General features: G+C 42.6%; 1 protein-coding gene across 1 annotated transcript in view; it reads left to right on the forward strand.

The window, feature by feature from the left end:
• hydin (HYDIN axonemal central pair apparatus protein) overlaps positions 1-23,623 on the forward strand; it is a 382,743-nt gene that overhangs the window by 336,987 nt on the left and 22,133 nt on the right. Inside the window, exons 76-82 of the mRNA XM_078401540.1 lie at positions 69-216; positions 3,368-3,575; positions 7,142-7,363; positions 8,383-8,552; positions 13,948-14,146; positions 19,530-19,688; positions 21,547-21,827. Of these exons, the coding sequence (XP_078257666.1) occupies positions 69-216; positions 3,368-3,575; positions 7,142-7,363; positions 8,383-8,552; positions 13,948-14,146; positions 19,530-19,688; positions 21,547-21,827 (1,387 nt within the window). The remainder of the gene's footprint in view (positions 1-68; positions 217-3,367; positions 3,576-7,141; positions 7,364-8,382; positions 8,553-13,947; positions 14,147-19,529; positions 19,689-21,546; positions 21,828-23,623) is intronic.

The raw sequence follows: 23,623 nt of genomic DNA on the forward strand, positions 1-23,623 counted from the left end.
TCAGGTCATGAACAATATCAACTAGTCTTTGACTGGCAGTTCCCACTCTCTATTTATGTTACCCACAGGCCAGAAAGCGCACGAGACTGTCTACATGATCAACAAAGAAGCAACTCCCTTCAGTTTCCAATTCAGAGAGTCCACTGTGCATTCCAAGGGATACAGTTGCCTTCTTATTATTGAGCCAATGGAGGGAGTTGTTCCCTCTCATAACAGGTATGAAAAGAGTCAAGATTAATGCTTCCTATGCTGCTAACCAGGTCCCACTGCACCAAACATTGCATTGTTGAGCATTTGCCATCTGTGTCCTTTAGCATCTGGATTTATCTGATCCAGGTTGGGGTTTTTTGACCAAGAAAGAAATACTTACATAGAAACAAAACATGCTGGGAATTTCCTTCAACTCTGATTAAAAAACCGCTGAATTGATATCTATATACTAAAACTCTTGTTTGTTTGTTTGTTCCTGAACTACAGCCAGAACGGTACATGAAAGCACGACAGTTTTAGGCCCACCTTACTCACCGTCGTCCCGTGGTCCTAATGGAAGAAGTTTCATTGAAATTGGTGTTATATTTTTTAAGTTATTCACATTTTAAAGTTTAAAAAACCGCGCATGCCCATTTGGAAACCCGTTGATCTGGTACTTACGTAAAATGACCGCCAAATCCGCGCATACGCAGAACAAACACGTCCGCGCCTGCGTGCCTGCAAAGCCTCAAATATAAACAGAAAACATTGGAAAAGTTCAGCAGGTCAGATCTGCAGAGAATTTCTCACAGTTCCTATTCTATTTCAGATTTACAGAAACTTCAGTTTTCTTTTATAGGGTCAGAGAGTAATACAACACATAACAGGCCCTTTGGCTCAACACACCCATGCCAACCAAGATCCCCATCCAAGCTGGTTCCCTTTGCCCGTTTGACCCATAAAATTCAAAACTTTTCCTATCCATGTTTCAGTCCAAATGTCTTTTGAATGTTATTGTACCTGCCTCTATAGCTTCCTCTGGCAGCATGTTCTTTGACTGACAAAAAAATAATGAAGTTTGTTGGGCTCTACAGGACTTCACCCTGTTACTTAGGTTGATAAAATGATTTTATTTTGGCCTTAGAATAATTCTGTATCAATACATCATGATGGCATTTGACCTATTCTTCCCAGGGCTCCTAGACCACTTCATATTTCCTCATATCATATCACTGATCTTCAGATTTCACTTGTTTTAAAAACAAACTTTACATCTTTCGGTGTCTCTCCTTCGTTTAATGGTAACATATTTGTTACTAACTCACAAAGTATCTACCTGTGACTGTGTTAACTTTCCTGTCCAGTAATCGAGAGTACACTCTATTCGAAAACAATGGCTTTGGCTACATGACAGGCACTGGAGGGGGTTCAGAGGAGATTTATGAGAATGATTCCTAGGGTGAGAGATTACATGTGCTAGGATAGACTGGAGAGGCCTGCACCGTTCTCAATGGAAAAGAAAAGGCTGAGGGGAGATCCAGCATAATGATATTTTGCCATATTAAATGGTGAAGGATTTGGTCAGAGTGAATGAGGGAGGTTCTTCCTTTTGATGAAGAGATCGCAGATATAGAATCAAGGGGAAGAAAATTAATAGTGACGTGATGAATATCTACTTTACACATTGGGCCTTTGGAAACTGGAGTGCACTGCCTCATGTAAGGAGTTAGGTTTCAAAGTGACCTTTTCAGGAGGAAAATTGATAAATATATTTATTTATTTATTTTCATATTTCAGATACAGCGCGGAAACAGGCCTTTTCGGCCCACCAAGTCCGCGCCGCCCAGCGATCCCCGCACATTAACACTATCCTACGCACTAGGGACAATTTTTACATTTACCCAGTCAATTAACCTACATACCTGTACATCTTTGGAGTGTGGGAGGAAACCGAAGATCTCGGAGAAAACCCACGCAGGTCACGGGGAGAACGTACAAACTCCTTACAGTACAGCACCCGTAGTCAGGATCGAACCTGAGTCTCCGGCGCTGCATTCCCTGTAAAGCAGCAACTCTACCGTTGCGCCACCGTGCCGCCCAATGAGGGGAAAACAATGAGGGGAAAATTTTGCAAAGCTGTGGAGAAAGGAGATAAGGAATGGAACTAATGAGTTGCTCTGTTTGAGGGCCGGTACAGACATGATGGGAGAAACACCCTCCTTATTTTCTGTAATTCCAATCATTTTCTGATTTTAGGATATGATTTAAAAGGTTTGAAAGTAGAGTTTGTTTTGCAAGGTGTCCTGGTCAATAATTGTTTGCCAGTGAATTAATAAATTATTCAGTCATTCATCTCATTGCTGTTTCCACGAAAGTCGCCTAGCTCAATTACTAACTCCAATATTCGTAGAAAATCTCAAACTGATCCATAGCATCAGGCTATGGCACTTACTCCAGCACTTTGTGCCTGTTTTTCTAAACCAGCTTTTGCAGTTCCTTGTTTCCACCTCATAAGGAAACGTTGATTGGCTCGACTTTATCTCTGGAAGAATGAGAAGAAACTTGTTGGAAAAATATAGAATTCTGAGGATCTTTCAGATTGGATGTGAAGACGCTGTTTCTATATGTAGAAAACATAGAAACAGATTGGGGGGAGTCATTGTTTAAATATAAGGGGTAGCCCATGTAAGTTGATTTAATTTCCCTTTGAGGGTTGTGAGTCCTTAGAACTGTCTTCAAAACAAGGGGGAAACAGTGTATTTGAGTGCTTGTAACACTGAGATAAATATGGTCTTGATAATCAAGGAGATGATAGTTTACTGTGAGTAAATAGGAATGGGATATTAAAGTTACAATTAGGAATGAATCTTGCTTCAATACATGGTGATTAAACAGCGCACACCCTACTGCAGTTGTGGTCCCACGAAACTTTGGGTTCAGTTGCAGTAAGACCTCCTTTCTCTGGAGTAAAATTAGGTTTCAATATCTCAAGTACAGAAGAATTTGATGATCTTATGGAGGCACTCAAGGTTCAGAGGGAATGTGGTAAGATAGACTGAGAGGCTGTTTCCTTCATTTGGAGAGTCTAGAATAAGGGGTAGAGTTTCAGGATGATGGGTGGATTATTCAAGACTGGGACCCGGAGAAATCTGAGAGCAGTTGCCCTCTTGAATTCTACCCTTCAGTTCCTGGTGATCTGTAACTTGGCAGAATGTACTGCAAAATCGCATCATATGTTTGATTGGAAAATATCTGATATTTTACAGATGGTCAGTGAACATATGTTAATTGATCCGTAATCAGGCAGAATGAGGTGTACACGTTCTGTGTCCTGACAGAAAGCTGTTATGTAGTCTGTGGCATGCAGCCCACTCACACATGTGTGCTTCTCCCTTAGAACACCCATTGCTTTTTCCTGCACCCCAACTACCGAGGGACATGTGAACTTCAATGTCATATGTGATGTCAAGACAAAGGTCGTCCCCTTGACAATAAATGTTAAGATGCATGTTTACCGCATGAATGTTACAGTCAAGTGTGAAGCCAGTGATGGCACTGTGACTGAACTCAGTCAACAGAACATCAATGAAATCTTCTTCGGAGAGGTTAGTACTGAATGATTACTATACAATTAATAATGGTGCATTCTGAGATCTAATACCTCTTCAACAACAAATAATCAGAAACCCACAGAGAGATGCCACATGGAAACAGGCCCATCATATTTCACGTGAAAGCTATGGCAGCTATCATCCATAGCTTCACAAAGGAGTGATGTTTACCTTTAAAAATCTCTCTGATCTATGGATAATGCAATAATTAGTCCTTCATATCTGAAGTAACGATTTGCACATTTGACTGTGTGCCCACACGTGTGTGTATATGAGTCAGTGGAGAGGCCAAATATTTCTTTACATTTCTGAGTCATCAACACACCAGTGGTATTAACCTTACTTATTCCAAAGCATAAGTATCTGACCTCTGTGTTTTTATAGAAATGAATGATGTGAATTTAATGGTTGCTGGAGATGGTGTGAAATATCTGTACAGGAATGTTAGTTGTTCAAAATGATGTAACTGATGTGAATGATCCGGGTGTTAATTGCTGAGAACACGGTGAGTTCGTTGTAGAGTATGCCCTTGGGGTTCCACTGTCTCTTGCACTGATGAGACTGCTCTTCAGCGCGCTACATCTCACCACTGGAAAATTCATGACCTCTGCAATGACCGGTTACTGTATTGTGGTAAAATCCATTGTGTTTTTCTTTAACATATTAACATGCACATCATAAATGGCTGAGTTAAAATATAGCACAAAGTTAAAAAAACAACTGGTTAATGTCAGTGGAATTTATGTTTCATCAACCGGTTTCTACAAAATTTTCATCTTCAGCTGCAATGATATTTCCTTATCTTCCTAAAACTTAACAGAATCCTCAAAATTATTCCACATTCACAGACGGAAACTTTGAACTAGGGAAATCCATTAGCCCTTCAAACCTGTTTATTCTCTCACTGGGTGTTGATTGATATGTATTTTAGTTGCAGTTATCAAACTTTCAACAGGCAAGGGAGTTCCATACTTTTTACTAATTTTTTTAACATTACCTGTCGAGAAAATATTCAGAGAGCCTCAGAGAACAGCATGGAAACAAGCCCATTCAACATGAATCCCATTTTCTATTCTCCCCACATTCTCATCAATTTTCCAGAATCTATCAATAGACAATAGACAATAAGTGCAGGAGGAGGCCATTCGGCCCTTCGAGCCAGCACCGCCATTCAATGTGATCATGGCTGATCATTCTCAATCAGTACCCCTTTCCTGCCTTCTCCCCATATCCCCTGACTCCGCTATCCTTAAGAGCTCTATCTAGCTCTCTCTTGAATGCATTCAGAAACAGGTGAATTGATCATAGGGAACAAGGAGATGGCAGACCAATTGAACAAATACTTTGGTTCTGTCTTCACTAAGGAAGACATAAACCGTCTGCCGGAAATAGCGGGGGACCGGGGGTCTAATGAGATGGAGGAACTGAGGGAAATCCAGGTTAGTTGGGAAGTGGTGTTAGGTAAATTAAATGGATTAAAGGCAGATAAATCCCCAGGGCCAGATAGGCTGCATCCCAGAGTGCTTAAGGAAGTAGCCTCAGAAATAGTGGATGCATTAGTGATAATTTTTCAAAACTCTTTAGATTCTGGAGTAGTTCCTGAGGACTGGAGGGTAGCTAATGTAACCCCACTTTTTAAAAAGGGAGGGAGAGAGAAAACGGGGAATTATAGACCAGTTAGCCTAACATCTGTAGTGGGGAAAATGCTAGAGTCAGTTATTAAAGATGTGATAGCATCACATTTGGAAAGTGGTGAAATCATCGGACAAAGTCAGCATGGATTTACCAAAGGCAAATCATGTCTGACGAATCTTATAGAATTTTTCGAGGATGTAACTAGTACAGTGGATAAGGGAGAACCAGTCGATGTGTTATATCTGGACTTTCAGAAGGCCTTCGACAAGGTCCCACATAGGAGATTGGTGTACAAACTTAAAGCACACGGTATTGAGGGTTCAGTGTTGAGGTGGATAGAAAATTGGTTGGCGGACAGGAAGCAAAGAGTAGGAATAAACGGGTCCTTTTCGGAATGGCAGGTAGTGACTAGTGGGGTACTGCAAGGCTCAGTGCTGGGACCCCAGTTATTTACAGTGTATATTAATGATTTGGACGAGGGAATTGAATGCAACATCTCTAAGTTTGCGGATGACACGAAGCTGGGTGGCAGTGTTAGCTGCGAGGAGGATGCTAGGAGGCTGCAGAGTGACTTGGATAGATTAGGCGAGTGGGCAAATGCATGGCAGATGCAATATAATATGGATAAATGTGAGGTTATCCACTTTGGCGGCAAGAACAGGAAAGCAGAGTATTACCTGAATGGTGACCGATTGGGAGAAGGGGAGATGCAACGTGACCTGGGTGTCATGGTGCACCAGTCATTGAAAGCAAGCATGCAGGTGCAGCAGGCAGTGAAGAAAGCGAATGGTATGTTGGCATTCATAGCAAGAGGATTTGAGTTTAGGAGCAGGGAGGTTCTGCTGCAGTTGTACAGGACCTTGGTGAGACCGCACCTGGAGTATTGTGTGCAATTTTGGTCTCCTAACCTGAGGAAAGACGTTCTTGCCTTAGAGGGAGTACAGAGAAGATTCACCAGATTGATCCCTGGGATGGCGGGACTTTCATATGAGGAAAGACTGGATAGACTGGGCTTGTACTCACTGGAATTTAGAAGACTGAGGGGGGATCTTATAGAAACATATAAAATTCTTAAGGGGTTGGAGAGGCTAGATGCGGGAAGATTGTTCCCGATGTTGGGGGAGTCCAGAACCAGGGGTCACAGCTTAAGGATAAGGGGGAAGTCTTTTAGGACCGAGATGAGAAAACATTTCTTCACACAGAGAGTGGTGAGTCTGTGGAATTCTCTGCCACAGAAGGTAGTTGAGGCCAGTTCATTGGCTATATTTAAGAGGGAGTTAGATGTGGCCCTTTTTGCTAAAGGGATCAGGGGATATGGAGAGAAGGCAGGTACAGGCTACTGAGCTGGATGATCAGCCATGATCATATTGAATGGCGGTGCAGGCTCGAAGGGCCGAATGGCCTACTCCTGCACCTATTTTCTATGTTTCTATGTCTATGTTTCTAATTGACCTCCACTGCCTTCTGAGGTAGAGAATTCCACAGATTCACTACTCTCTGACTGAAAAAGTTTTTCCTCATCTCAGTTCTAAATGGCCTACCCCTTATTCTTAAACTGTGGCCCTTTGCTCTGGACTCCCCCAACATTGGGAACATATCACTCACTTACACACTGGGAGCAATTTGCAGTGGCATCTTAACCAACTCACACGTCTTTGAGATGTGGGAGGAGTCTAGAGCACCTGGGAAAACTCATGCAGTCACAGAGAGAACGTACAAACTCCACAAAAACAGCAACTGAGGTTGGGGTTGAACCTGGGTCTTTTGCACCGTGGGGCAGGGGCTTTACTAGCTGCACTACTGTTCTATCTGATGATCTTGAACTTTTACGTAAACTGCTATACGTTTGATGAAATGAAATATGGATTATTAAACTGCATGTCGAAGAGTCTGTGATCTCTGTACTGTTGTCAATTTGTTTACAGGTGGAACTGAACGACCAGATTTGCTATTATTTTGTCATCGAAAATAATGGAACATTTAACTTTGACATTGAATGGGAGCTTACAGGTCCTCCAAGATCTTTGAGCTGTCTGAAACTAACATGCAAGGAGAACAGAATTGAAGCAGGAAGCAGTGCCTCAGCAAAGATCGAGTTCCACCCTGATCAGAAGTTGGTGCTTAAGGATGTGAAACTAATATTGAAGGTAGTTCATAAAAGTCCCATATGCACGACCACAGATTGCTGAACCAGAACTGTCATGCTGAAGATACAAGAAATTTCCAGATGCTAGTTTACAAAAGAGTAAACTCAGTAGGTCAGGCATCATCTCGAGAACATGAATAGGTGACATTTCGGGTCGGGATTCTTATTCAGGCTGGAGTCCGAAGGAGTCCCAACCAGAAATATCATCCATCCATGTTCTCCAGAGATGCTGCCTGGCCTGCTGAATTACTTTAGCACTTTGTGTCTTTTATTATACTGAAGTGTGTCAGTAAGAGAGGTCAACCTGGATCCTCCTCTGAAATAAATGTGGGTGGATCAATTTTCTAATTGGCCCACAGTTGTAAATTTACCTTAAACCATTTTTCTAATTCCATGGATTTGACTGTCTTCACAAATAAGGATTTCCATTTTGATTTATTTTTGGAGGAAGAAGTCTAGTGGTGAAAGACAGGCCAACACGGGTACAATGACAAACTACCTAATTACGGCTATGTGAAACTCACTGTCAACAAGCAGTGTGATTCAGAAATGTATGAACAAGAAATGGGATATGAGTATCCCTCTATGTACCTACTTCCGATTTACTTTTTTTGGCCATATTGCAGATGGTTATTTAGCATGTGTTCTTCATTTAGAACAGTACATTAAACAGTACAACATAGGAACTGATAATTTATTATTGTTGTTGTATTTATTGTGTCTGCTTGTGAAAGCAGCCTATTTCTGAAGAAGGATCTCGAGACGAAACATCACCCATACAGCAAATCAGAATTTCATTGTTTTGCTTCATTCCCGGTGCATATGACAAATAAACACTCTTGAAATCTGAAATCTTGAACTTTAAGATTTGTTGGAAGTGAGTGCTTCTCAATGATAACCACAGCTGCTGAGTAGCAGTGTGACAGTTCTGTTGCAAGTGGCCCATAAATTGACCGGCTAATCTACTACACATCCAGAGTGTTACCATTTTAATGTTGTGAACCTTCCTCTTGTCTGCAGATACATAAAGGACCTGTTTTTGTCTGTGCCCTGACTGGGTATACAGTAACTCCAAGCATTCACTTGTCCTTTACAACCTATGATTTTGGGCCATGTTTCATCTATAATGCTGGCATGACACCTTGCAAAAAAGCCCTGATCATCACCAATAAACAGGACCAACAAGTCAGGTAAGAAAGTAATCCTTATTAATTTTTCGCGACTGAAGTTTACAATATTTGTTTCTGAGGGTAACAATCCCGATCGATTTCTGAGAAGAATTTGAGTCATAGAGTTGTACAGTGCAGAAATGGGCCCTTCCATGTTGACCTTTTTACTGATTACACTAATCCCATTTGCCCACATTAGGACCATATCCCTTGCCTATTTAAGTGTCTGTCTAATTGCCTCATGAAATTAGTGATTACATTTGATTGCAGAAATTAACCACTTTCCATATAAATGATCATTAATTTAGTTTGGTTACAGCATGGAAACAGGCCCTTCGGCCCACCGAATCCATGCCGACCAGAGATCCTCGCACACTAACTATCCTACACACGCTAGGGACAATTTACACTTATAGGATCAAACCCAGGTATCTGGCCTGTAAGGCAGCAACTCTACTATGCCACCCCCACTTCACACCGATCTACTTCGCAGATACACTTCACAACCTCTTCCTAACAAACATATGCCCTCTTGTTTTTTATATCCCCCATCACGGGAAAAATATTTGACTAATTCCCCTATCTATGCCTCGCATAATCTTAGATGCTTCTATCAAGTCACCACTCAGCCTCCTTGGCTTCAGGAAAAACAAAGCAGCCTATTTCTGAAGAAGGATCTCGAGACGAAACATCACCCATTCCTTCTCTCCAGAAATGTTGCCTGTCCCGCTGAGTCACTCCAGCTTGTTGTGTCTATCTTCAGTTTAAACCATCATCTGCAGTTCCTTCTTACACAGCCAGCCTATTTAATCTCTCCTACATACTAAAGTCCACCAATGCAGGCAACATCCTGGTTAATCTCATCTGCACTTTCATAGCGTAACTACAACCTTTCTTTGTTATGTGTTAACAATAAACTCATCTATTCCTCATGTATCTCCAAGAACTTGGCTGGCTCCACACATGAATTTCCTGCCTCCTGGGGCAGGGTTACTGTGGTCAATTAAGCTTCCTACCCACACATCTTCAGGCTGTGGGAGGAAACTGATGTAGGGGAATCCCATGAAGTGACAGGGAACATAGATAGACCTGGAGGTTAGGATCGAGCCAGGCTCACTGGACTGTGAGGCAGCTGTGCTAACCATTTCATTACTACAGACTAATTGTTGGAATGCGAGATACGTCATCAGAAAGAGTAATTGAGGCTTTTTTTCAGAGAAGATGAGTGAGGTGATTGAAGCAAATTAAGAACCAGAGCTAAATGGAGAGAAAGATTGATTCTAGATTGCTTTTGCAATGAGTTGCCCTTGACACTGTGGACTGAATATCCTCCTAGGTTTTGTAGGTGAAACAAGCCACTCATAGGCTTCAAACTTGTGTGAGATGAATGTCCATCAAAGGAAAACATGGATGAAGGCTGTGATAGCAACATTGTGCCACTATGATCTGATTTAGCTTTGTCAGTTTGGTGACATTAAAACAAGCCAGCTGAAGTTTAGAGAATGTCTGCCATGCTAACATGCTCATGTCAGTTTTTGAAGCTGGGTCTAATTGGAAGAGTGACTGAGCAAGCACATGGTGTATTAATCAGTGAGGCTGGGGCTTGGGTAAAAGAAGAATCCAGGCTGGTGGAAGATCATTCCTCTCTGATTGACTGCAAGAATCTGACCTGGGCTGAAAATGGGTGGTTACATGTTGTTTGCCATGGGTATGAAATCATGGGTCCACATCATAAAAATCCCTGAAGTATCATCAATGTTGGTTTCATTGTTCGTATGGTACATAGACTAACGCGATCTAATAAGAAGACTTTGATGGCACAAGGCCTGACATGTACTAAGCAGCCAGGAAGACCCTATTTTAAATTAATTGGGGTCGGTCCCTGAGGTCATAGACAATAGACAATAGACAATAGACAATAGACAATAGGTGCAGGAGTAGGCCATTCAGCCCTTCGAGCCAGCACCGCCATTCAATGTGATCATGGCTGATCACACTCAATCAGTACCCCGTTCCTGCCTTCTCCCCATACCCCCTCACTCCGCTATCCTTAAGAGCTCAATCCAGCTCTCTCTTGAAAGCATCCAACGAACTGGCCTCCACTGCCTTCTGAGGCAGAGAATTCCACACCTTCACCACTCTCTGACTGAAAAAGTTCTTCCTCATCTCCGTTCTAAATGGCCTACCCCTTATTCTTAAACTGTGGCCCCTTGTTCTGGACTCCCCCAACATTGGGAACATGTTTCCTGCCTCTAATGTGTCCAATCCCCTAATTATCTTATATGTTTCAATAAGATCCCCCCTCATCCTTCTAAATTCCAGTGTATACAAACCTAATTGCTCCAGCCTTTCAACATACGACAGTCCCGCCATTCCGGGAATTAACCTAGTGAACCTACGCTGCACGCCCTCAATAGCAAGAATATCCTTCCTCAAATTTGGAGACCAAAACTGCACACAGTACTCCAGGTGCGGTCTCACCAGGGCCCGATACAACTGTAGAAGGACCTCTTTGCTCCTATGATGTAATCTTCAACTAGAATCCAAACTCATTCTTTTCTACAATAGTGCAAACACTTCTAGTTCTTCACTCTACATCTTCCTGTGCTTAATGCAGGCATTGGTGCTCAAGTATGAAGCATTTCCTAACTTTAACAAAATGCTCCTTTTTGGTGCAGCAAATTCTCTCAAAACAGATAAAGCTGGCAGATTTTGAAAGTTGTTTAAATAGCACTCATTAGAAAGATGAAAAGAAAACAATTGACTTTCCCTTTGAATGAGTACTGTATGTGACATCGCTGCATTTTAATTCCCCATCCCAATCTGCAAACTCTGTGTTTTTTGCTTTCTCATCCTGATTCTTTTGCACTTCCTTGTTACATTCATGACCTTATCACTGGCTACTTTCCTGCACATTTTTAATCAAATTTTAAACAATTCTTTCTAATGAAAAACTAAACTCATAATAGTCACAATCAATGCACAATTCTGAGTAGCCACGTGGTGGTGCTGCAGCTTTCTTACTGCCTTGCTCTCAAATATTAATTAGTTAGTCAAAGAGTCATAGAGACATGCAGCACGGAAACAGCCCAACTTCTCCATGCCGACTTAGATGCTCCATCTACACTTGTCCCACCTGCCTTCATTTAGCACATATTTCTCTAAATCTTTCCTATCCATGAGCATCTCCAAATGCCTATTAAATATTGTTATAGCATATACCTCAACTACCTCCTCTGGCAGCTCGTTCCATATACATACCACCCTCTGTGTGGAGAAAGATGCCCCCTCAATTTCCTATTAAATCTTCCCCCTCGCACCTTAAACCTATGTCCCCTGTTGATTCCCCTACTCGTGGTAGAAGACTGTGCATTTACACTTTATCTGTCCACGTCACGGGGCTGGAAACTGGAAGTGTTCTGAGCTAATTCTGCTACCACCATCATCTATTGTACAAGTGATGGCTCCCACTGATTGTCGCCGGAAGCTTGCGCCCTTTTCAGGACGGATGATGACAGTGATGTAACATTTGAAACATAGATAATGGACACGAAAGAAGAAGATCCTCCTGCTTTCCAAGGAATAAAGTTGGAGCCTGCCCAACCTCTGCCTATAGTTTAGACCCTTAAGTGCTGTAAACATCCTCGTAAATCTCTCTGCACTCTTTCCATCTTAACATCATCCTTCCTATAGCAGGGTGACCAAAACACAATACTCCGAATGCCACCTCACCAGGTTTTGCAGAACTGTAACATAACATCACAGCTTCTGTACTCTGTACCCTGAATGATGAAGACCAATGTACTAAATGCCTTCTTGACCAACTTATCTACCTGTAATGTCACTTTCAAGGAACTATGTACTTGTACTCTTACATTTACTCTGGTTTTCTGCAAGCAAACAAGAAGACATCATAACGGTGAGAAAATCACAAGTCAAGAGTAGTAAACCATGGAAGGGAGCATCAGAGTATTACTTTAACCTAAGGCCTTTTAGCTTTTTTTTTTACCATATTGCTCAGTGGCCCGAAGGAGCCGAGCTGCTGTGTTTATTGATGCAAAAAAAGAATTTCACTGCACATCATGATAATAAAAGAACGTTGACCATTGACTCTGCTGTTTTAACCATTATACCGTATGTAATCTTGCCTCAAAGGAGTTTGCGAGCTGATGTCCCAATCCATAGACAGGATCATAAAGAGACAGCATGGAAATGGCCCTTTGGCCCCGCCAAATCCGTGCTGACCATCAATCACCCATTTGCACTCATTCCTATTTTAATCTCTCCACATTCTTATCAACTTCCCCCATATTCTACCACTTATCCACACACCAAGTAAATTTACAACAGCCAATTAATCTACTGACTGGCACATCTTTGGGATATGGAAAGAAACTGAGGCTCCAGGAGATAATGACATGGCCACAAGGAGAACATGCAAATTCCACACAGACAGCACTAAAGTTTGGATTGAACCAGGACTCTGGAGCTAGTGTGTAGGAAGGAACTGCAGATGCTGGTTTAAACCGAAGATAGACACTAAAAGCTGGAGTAACTCAGCGGGACTAGCAGCATCTCTGGAGAGAAGGAGTGGGTGACGTTTCGGGTTGAGACCTTTTTTCAGATCTACTAACTGCCAGTGTGCTGTCCTGGTGGATAACATTTTACGGCTGCACTGTCAGAGGTGCTGTCTTTGTATTAGATGTCAAACCAAAGCCTCAATTGCTCTGTCAGTTCTTTATTTCAAATAAGTGCAAATGAATTCTTCCACTGTGTCTGGACTAATAATTATCTGTCAGTCATTATCAAAGTACTGTGTCTGAGCTCACTTGACAATGCATTTCCCGTGTTACTGTAGTATTTATATTTCAAATCTTGTTGCGAGAAGCTTCTGGCTACCTTTGATCTTGAACAAGGCTGTAAGAAAACAATTCTGTTATGTTTTAGCCAGAGGAGTTCTCCCTATACTGTACTTATGTAGCTAAAACACAAGGACCAAGGGTAGGTGCAGTAACAAAAATATATTTATTGGTATTGAAAAGTTTTTTTTTATCCGGCTGGAAAAATAACTGTTATTGTGTGTCCAAATCTCTCTAGCCCCAAACTCCTTTCCCACAATACATACTTGCCTTTATATCGCAAATTTCTAGAACATTACGTTTCTTAGGAATGCAACAATCACTTTCCATCAGATCAACCTGTAGTTGAAATCTAGATAGAAATGCAGATTGGTGTGGTGCAGTAGAGAGTACCTAAAGTATTCCAGGCCTCTGCACTCTCTTAAGTATTCTGCAAAGGTCCTCATAGAAATTAGACAGGATTTCCTGTAACAGCATTGCCTGAAACTTGCTTGCATCTTGTTTGTCCTCCTCTGAATGCAGCATGTATCACCCTTCTTGTTTTTTCCTATGATTAGTCTGGAATGCTTGTTCCCGAAGAACTCCTACCTGGATGTAAACTTCCAGCCCTGCACCCTGGCACCAAAGAAAAACGTGGAAGCTGTTATTGCCTTCTATCCGAGGGAAGCAATCAAATATCAGGAAGAGATCACCTTTGTGATAAATGGACTTATCAACCAGAATGTTAAGATTCTTGGCCAAGGGACGGAGATGAAGGTATTGTCCTTTGCATGTCAATAGGTGGGGTTTTCCTGGAGGTGGGCAAAGTCTCAGTTTCTGAATGTTTTCTATCCAGGCTGTCAGAGTCATTTTATTGAAATACTTCAGGTTTAACCTCAAAAACAAAGTACTGGATGAACCTGGAAGGTCAGGCAGCATCTGTGGAAAAAATTGGCAGACAATGTTTCGGTCCATGACCCTTCTTCAGACTCAGACCTTCTTTGGTCGAAAGAAGGGTTCCGGCTCAAAGTCGCCCTCCACAGATGCTGCCTGACCCTTAGAATTCCTCCAGCACTTTGTGCTCAAGATTCCAGCAACTGCAATCTCTTGTGTCTTCACGGTCAATCTTTATGTTTTGCAGATACTCATTTTCTTTAATTATGCACTATTTTGGCTAACAGTGATAGAACAATGGAGTAAGGTGGACTGCAGCACAGGTTTTAATGATTTCTTTGCTGCTTGACTAAATGACCGCATCCAGTAAGGCCCCCATATCTTGAAAAACTGGGCGATGCTTTCAAAAAATGATCTCCAGAACTCTCCTTCTACTTGGTCTAAAGTGACTTTGAGTTCTATTAATTGAGAGTAGTACTTGTCTGTGGAACAATCAACAGGGGAACTGCATCCCTTTCTTCCCCTAACTACTCCTCACAGCAGTAGGTGTCATCTGAACCAATGCTCTCAAAGAATAGCATGCTTGCCTTCATCGGTTAGATAGGCTTCATTTGGAGTTTATTGTGCAGTCTGGTCACAACATTGTAAAAAGATTGTGGAGGCTTTGGAAAGGGTGTAGAAAGGTGCATCAGAATGCTGCCTAAACCTCAGGGTTTCTATAAGGAGAAGTTGGATAAATGTGGATTGTATTTTCCATAGCATCAGAGGCTGAGAGGTAACCAAATAGAAACATATAAAATAATGGGAGACATAGATATGATAGATAGATAGTGTCCTTTTCCCCGAATGGAAATGTCACATACGAGAGGGCACAGCTTTTAAGGTGATGGGGTAAATTTAAAGGAGATTTACAAGTTAAATTTATTACTCAGAGAATGGTAGATGCTTGGAATGTGTTGTCCAGTGAGGTGGTGGAAACAGAGATGGTAGCAATGTTTAAGAGGCATTTGACAGACACATGAACAGGCAGCAAATAGAGGATTGTGGACAAATGGGACAAACAGGCAAATGGGATTTGTTTAATTTGGCATCCTGGTCAACACAGACTTGATGGGCTGAATAGCCTGTGGCTGTGCTGCACTGTTCTCTGCAATAAAGTACCTCATACAGATAATTGAAATGCACCCAAGTCACTCCATCCTTGAGGTTGGGAAAAGGGTTATGTGAATCAGAGAGGTTCAAACATGCAAATAAGGATGTTGACAAAGTCAGTGTCAAATAAGAGGTGTCAGTGCTCGGGAATGATGGGAATGACTGGATGAAGCAATGAGATTTAATAACTTCAGCATTGGTGCTTGATTCCAGCTAATTTTCTGGAATGCAATAACTTCCCCTGTATTTTCTATAAATTTCAACAAGGCACCAGTTAGGCAAGGTTTTAGTGACTTAGCATTGAGACAGCTTTGTCCTTGCTGCTATTGCAATCTCCCCTAGATTTGCAGGCTGTAGATTAGAAATAGAGTTGAGGCCATGGCAGATCTAAAAGCAAGAATTAGTACTTCAAAGGGACCACGTTGCACCAAAGCTCTCCCAGTATTCGAGGGAATGTATGGGATCTGAGTGGGTGGGATCATGTATTCCACTGATGTGAGGGATGAATGGAAGCATGAAACAGCCTGTATCTCTGTGTCATGTTATGAGTGATTCATAGCGTTATACACCATGTAACATGTCCTTTTGCCCAACTCAACCATGCTGACCAAGATGCTATATAAACTAATCTTATTTGACTATAGTTAGCCCACATCCCTCTGGCGCTATCCAATGTACATATATTGACATATGAACAATGTATTTGACATATTTACACAAGAGTGAAGATGCTGGAATCTTAGCAAAAAAACAAACTGCTGGAGGAACTCAGTGGATTAGGCAGCATTTGTGGAGGAAATTTGGGTAAGGCCTTCTTCGACACAACAATGTCATTATTCTCACCTCCACCACTTTTTCAGGTAGCCACATGCCCACGAATTTCTGTATGAAAAGCTTATCCTTCTGGTCCTTTTCAATCTTTCTCCTCACTCCTTAAAAGGATACCTTCTGTTTTAAACTTCCTTGCCCTAAGGAAAAGACAGTGAACATCTACCCTACTCTGCTTATATCCTTATTGATGACCACAAGACCAAATACTAAAGTTTTTGTTGTGACATTCACTGCTGGTACACTCCAAATTCTTGCTGGTGTGAAGGGCATTGTCCTGGTTCACAATCTTCGATCTTTGCCTGTTGTTTTGAGGACATTTTAATGAGCATTCGAACATTTCAATAGAGACATGCTGCTTATTGAGCTTCTTTCCAATACAGTCCCATTCTCCTGCTAACCCACACACTGAAATATTCCACAAAATTCCCAAAGCGTGTCTTTTCTTAAAAAAAGGAATGGATGCAGCTAGATTTACTGGCGATATTCTGAGCAAAGTGTTGAAAAATGTTCACCCATCAGCTGGACTTTTAGGATATTCTCTAGGCACTGTATACAAATATTGTACACAGTCAAAGAGCATTGAAGACACAGCTTGCAATTTCACAAATCATACGATGCCAGTAGCAAATCAACTTGCCTTGCAAGAATCAGGATATGATCATGAGTCTGTAAAAGACCCGCAAGATTCTGTGCATGTTGCTTCTGGTGAGATTGATATACTTACCTCACTTGGGTTTCCCAGGAGTTTCTCTGAGCAAATTAACAAGATATAATTGTATTTCACTGCAATGCACCCAGGCAGCAAAAGAGCCGAAAAAGAATTCTACAGAGCTCTCGAACATTCCAATATGTTGAGATTGATGCATTGTCAGATATGGGCAGTTTATCTGCACTACTGAGATTCTAGAGAGGCCAGTAATATAATGAACAGAATCAGCTTTACTCATGCTGTTTGAGAGATACTATTGACCATAGAACATATAACACAGAATATAGAACAGTGTAGCACAGGAATGGGTCCTTCAGCCAATGTTTGTACGGAACATGATGCCTTCCTGAATGTTCTCATCTGCCTGCACATGACCAATATCCCTCTATTCCCTGTTTATCCATGTGCCTATCCAAAACCTCTTATACGCCACTATCATATCTGCCTCCACCACCACCACTGTCAATGCATTGCAGGCCCCCACCACTCTCTGTGTAAACAATCTTGCTCCGCGCATCTAGTTTAACCTTTCCTTCTCTCACCTTATGGCCATGCCCTCTAACATTGGATATTTCCAACCTAGGATAAAAGGTTCTGACTGTTTACTGCAACTTTGCCACTCATAATTTTATATACTTCCATTAAGTCTCCCTTCAACCTCTGATGTTCCAGAGAAAACAATCCAAGTCTATCCAACCTGTAGTTGAAACCCTCTAATCCAAGCAGCTTTCTGGTAAACCTCCTCTGCACCCTCTCCAAAGTTATTACATAACAGTATAACAGTATAACAGAGCTTTATTTGTCATTCGGTACCGAGGTACCGAACGAAACTACATAGCAGTCATACAAAAAAAGAACACAAGACACATAACCCCAACACAAACGTCCATCACAGTGACTCCAAACACCCCCTCACTGTGATGGAGGCAACAAAACTTCCACTCTCTTCCCCACGCCCACGGACAGACAGCTCGTCCCCGATCGACCCGCACAGTCCCCGCAAGGGGATGGAAGTCCCCGCGGCCGAATCGCACCGGGTGCTGAAACGTCTCGCGGCCGAGCCGGGCGATGAAAGGCCCCGCGACCAAGCCTTGCGCAGCTAAGTCCCGTGGCCAAGTCGCACCGGGCGATGTTAAGTCCCGCGGCTGAGCCGCACCAGCGATGAAAAGTCCCGCGGCCGAGCTGCACCGGGCGATGTAAAGTCCCGCGGCCGAGCCGCACCGGGCGATGTAAAGTCCCGCGGCCGAGCCGCACCGGGCGATGTTAGGCCCCGCAGCCGAGCTGCACCGGGCACTGTTAAGTCCAGTGGCCGAGCCGCACCAGCGATGTAAAGTCCCGCGGCCAAGCCGCACCGGGCGATGAAAAGTCCCGCGGCCGAGCCGCACCGGGCGATGAAAAGTCCCGCGGCCGAGCTGCACCGGGCACTGTTAAGTCCAGCGGCCAAGCTGCACCGGGCGATGTAAAGTCCAGCGGCCAAGCTGCACCGGGCGATGTAAAGTCCAGCGGCCAAGCCGCACCGGGCGATGTTAGGCCCCGCAGCCGAGCCGCACCCCGCGCCGTGAGGAAGAGAAATGTTTCCCCCACCCCCCCCCCCACCACCCCCCCACCCACACCACCACCCCCCACACATACACAACCAAAAAAAATACAAAAACCATCCCAACACCGACACACAACAAAAAAAAAAGGAAAAAAGACGAACAGACTGCTAGCGAGCCGCAGCCGTTAGGCGCCGCCACTTCCACTTCAAGTGTCCTGTCATGGGGCAACCAGAACTGCACAAAATACTTCAAATGCGGATAACAAAACTCCAATAGAGCTGCACCATGACTTTCTGACTCTTATATTCAATGCCCCTAGCAATGAAGGCAAGCATATTATATGCTTTCTTTACCAACTTGTGCTGCTACCTTCAGTGAGCTATGAACTTGGACTCCAAGATCCCTCTGCACATCAACGCTATTAAGGGTCTTGCCATTAACTGTTTACTGTCTTGTTACATTCAACCTCCCAAAGTGTAACACCTCACACTTACTCAGGTTAAGCTCCATCTGCCATTTCTCCAGCCATTACTGCAGCTGGTCTATATCCTGCTGTATCTTCTGAAAGCTTTCTCCCGCTCTGTAATTCCTCCAATTTTGGTGTCATCAGCAAACTTACTCACCAACCCATCTACATTTACGTCCATATCATTTATATATATATATATATATATATATATATAACAAACAGCAGAGGTCCCAGCACAGACCCCTGCAAAACTCCACTGGTCACAGACCTCCAGCCAGAATATCTACCTTCCACCACAACCCTCTTGTCTTCTATGAAAAAACAGATCTAAATCCATACAACCAAGTCATTGTGAATCGCGTACATCTTAATCTTGTGGATCTGCCTACCATGAAGCAAAGTATCAAAAGTAAGGCCAGAAACGTGCACACGAATTCCCCAATGATTCTGAGGCTACAGGATCCCTCCCTGATTCATTTTGCCTCATTTAGTCTTCATTCATTGGAATCATTTCAATTGTTAGTTACAGTGACACATTGCATTTTCTCCTTTCCTTTCTTCCAGGTGGAAGTTGTCAATCCCAAGGACAAGGTTGTTTATTTCCAAGCTCTTAGGGTCGGACAGACTGCGAGGAAAGTGGTGCCGATAATCAACAGGAGTCTGGCGCCAGTGAATTTCATTCTTGCTATGACTCCTAACCAACAACTTCTTCAAAGCATTGAGGTACGAATATAATGCCTCCTCTCTTACAACAAAATGCACCTTCTGGAATCTCTTAACATTAGAAACAAATGCCAGTGGATTTCAATGCTCTGCATCAAAATTGAGCAGTTACCAAGCAACAGATTTCCTCTGATCATGTTGTTAGGGGCACTAAAAACATTGGGATATTTCCTATCCTGTTCACTGCCCGTTGATGACACTGTAACAGTAGGGGATTTCCTGACATTACTACCAAGTGTTGACACTATAACAGTGTGGGTCTCCCCATGTCACTGCCTGTACATCTCACTGTAACAGTGAGGGAACTCCTCTGGTCAGTCCATGTGAATAGGGTTGTGAATTGGGAAATTATAAATTGAATCTGCAATCTTCTAAGCTGTCCTTAGATTGTCTGAGGTGGCAATTATCTTCATTCTTCTCGCAGTCCTTCCTCATTTTGCCCCAATGAGATTGTGAGGCTGTGGGCATAGGTGGAAAGCCAGGAACCTGGAGTTGTCATCTGCAGAATGTGGCAATGTTTCTGTAGTACCATCCCAAACACCCCCTCCAGCAGCTTGTTTCATACACCTACCATCCTTTATGTAAAAAAGGTTACCCCGCAGGTTCCTATTAAATCTTTCCCCCTCTTGTTAAGCCTATGTCCTTTGGTTCTCGATTCCCCTACTCTTGGCAAGAGACTCTGTGTGACTACCCAATCTATCCCTCTCATGATTTTATACACTTCTATAAGATCACCCCTTTATCCTCCTGTGCTCCCAGGAATAGACTCCCAGCTTTCTTCAGGATCTCCAGTTTCCTTCCACACTACAAAGATATACAGGTTTGTAGTTAATTGGCTTGGTAAAATTCTAAGTTGTCCCAAGTGTATTTGGGCCCAACGGGTCCACTTGGTCTAGTCTTCCCTATAACATGGTGCCCAGAACTGAACACAATAACATAATACCCTAAACGTGGCATCACCAATGTTTTATATAACTGCAACATGACCTCTCAACTATACTCAATACTCTGAATGATGAAGGGCAATGTGCCAAAAGCCTTTGTGATCATCCTATCTACCTGTGGCACCGTACCTACACTGTGAGGGTCCTGCCCATGTTACACTTCCCAAAATGCAACACCTCACATTTCTCTGTATTGATTTCCATCAACAATTCCTCAGCCCACCTGCCCAACCAGTCAAGAGATCCTGCTGCAATTTTTGACAACTATCTTCACTATTTACAATACCGCCCACTTTTATGTCATCTGCAAAATTGCTAATCATGCCATGTACGTGCTCATCCAGCACCGAGCCCTGAGGCACACCACTAGTCACAGGCCTCCAGTTTGAAAAGCAACCTTCCACTATCATTTTCTGCTTCCTCCTACAAAGCCAATTTTCTATCCAATCAGCTATCTCTCCTTGGACCCCATGCGAGCTAACCTTCCAGTGCAGTCTACAGTGCAGAACCTTGTTGAATGCCTTGATAAAACTCAAGTATACAATGTACAAATATATAAATACTCAATCAGATTAGTGAGACACGTCGTCCCACATACAAAACTATACTGACTATCCCTAATCAGCCCTTGTCCATTAAATGCATTTATATCTTATCCCTCAGAATACTCCCTATTAACTTTCCGGTCACAGAAATACACTAGCTTGTAGTTCCCTGCAGCCCTTCTTCAATAGTGCACAACATTTGCCACCTTCCGGTCTTCTGGCACCTCACCTGTATTTAAGGACGACTCGTAAATCTCAGCCAGATCTTCCCTGAAAGTGCAAAACATTATTACATCTTTTGAGCATATATTTACTGATACAGGGTTGTACTTAATATGCATTTGTGTTCTCTACCTTCATCTATTTCAGGTTCTGAGTCTATCACCAAACAGTAAGATCACTCTTAAAGCTCATGGCGGCACTTGCAACGTCGTTGTCACCTTCTCCCCAATTTTCCGGATCCCCGAGTTTGCGGAAGAAGTAATGATGGAGTGCACGGGTGTTTCCAAGGCTCTCTTTGTGATTCGGGGATGCTGCCAGGGGACAGAGATTGTGCTGGACCAGGACTACATCTCATTCGGGGCTGTGGTCCTCCGCAGCAAAGCTACTAGACTGGTCATGATGAAGAATGCTGGAGATATCGGCACAAGGTATCAGATTTATAATTAATGTGAAATATGTTATCTCAAAAGTTGGTTGAGTGCATCTGGTGATCTTGCAGATCCTAAAAACCTAAATTTAGAAACATGTTAATGGCCACTCTCTCCTTGAGAATTAGCAATGGCTGAGTGGGTTAGACTCTCGCCTATAAACACACCAGGCATGGTTTCAAGTCCCAAAAAGCAGAAAATGCTGGAAACATTGAGCAAGTCAGGCCACACCTCTGTGCTAAAGAAACAGAGACAATATTTCAAATCAAACACATTTCATCTGAACAGCAGGAGAAATACAAAGCAGAAGAAGTGCCCTACAGGTCAAGCTGGACAAGTCCTCCACTCCCAGAGAGAAAATAACAGCCAGCTTGTATTGCAGATGTAAAATTGATATAGATTGAGAAATCAAGTTATGTGACTTTGTAGTCTTCAGCGTTGAGCACATAGTTAGGAGTACTGCACCATCGAATGGATCAGATATTAAACCAGGCCCCAACTTCCCCTTAGCTGGAAAGAAAATATTCTTCAAGACTACTCTGCAGAAAAGAGCAATTCTTCATTTTATGAGCCTCAGACCCCACAGGATCTGAATATTGAAAGTGGTCCATAGAATGGGAGACATGAAGAAGCGTACTGACCTAAAATCTGTTCTTTTGTTCATTTCCCTCCACAGTTACTGCCTGACCCACTGAATTCCTCTAGCAGTTTATTTTTTGTTCATAACTCCAGCATCTGCAGACTCTTGTGTAGCCATGTTTCTTCTATTACATGTTCGATCCAATTAGTTAGCAGTACAACTCAATAGGATGCCCTGATCTTTTTCCCAGCTGCTATAATGATAACTGTTACCTCATACTTTTCATTTACCTCCTTGACTAAACATTCAAACGCACAGGCTTTTCTTCCTCCCTGAGCTCATTCTTTCCAACGGTCTTCCTGCAATCTTCTCCATACCTACCCATCTGCTGCCATACTCCATACTCTTCTGATACTATTCCAACTGCTCCAAAGGACATTCTCATCCAGAAATGTGGAATTTAGAGTTGATCACTGTCTTTGTTCTCTTCCAAGGCTGATAGACTCGCTCCTGTTTACTATTTTACATTTAGGAAAGTCTTATTTCCCAAAACAGATGGCCAGGTTGCCAACATCTGCCTGGATTGGGAGGCTTGAATTGTGAGAGTGATTGTATCAGTTGGGACTGTTTTCCCTGGAGCGAAAGATACTGTAGGGTGATCTTACAGAAGTTTATAAAATTATGAATAATCACATTCACCATCGATAAGGAGAATGGTCAGTCTTTTTCCCACGAGAGCGAAGTCTAAAACTAGCGGGCATGTCTAAGGTGAGATAGGTAAGATTTAAAGGGAATTTGAGAGGCAACATGTTGTATTCCCTGTATTCTTTGGAGATTCGAAGTACAATAGGTTGTAGAGTTATGCAGCGTAGAAACAGGCACTTTGCCCAACTTGCCAACCAAGATGTCTACCTCATCTATCTCATTTGCCTGCATTTGGCCTGTTGCCCTCTAAATCTTTTCTGTACCAGTTCAAATGCCTTTCAAACATTGTATTGTTCCTGCTCCTACAGCTTCTTCAGACCTAAACCTATGTCTTCTACTTTTAGACTCCCCTACTCTGGGAAAAAGTTTGTGACCATTCACCTTATCTACAACCCTCATTATTTTATGTACATCCAAAAGATTAATCTTCAACCTCCTACACTCCAGAGAAATAGTGCCAGCCAGTCAAGCCTCTCCATATAACTCAATGCCTTCCAGTCCCGGTAACATC

The sequence above is a fragment of the Rhinoraja longicauda genome, chromosome 6 (genome assembly GCF_053455715.1).
Source record: "Rhinoraja longicauda isolate Sanriku21f chromosome 6, sRhiLon1.1, whole genome shotgun sequence".
NCBI lineage: Eukaryota > Metazoa > Chordata > Chondrichthyes > Rajiformes > Arhynchobatidae > Rhinoraja > Rhinoraja longicauda.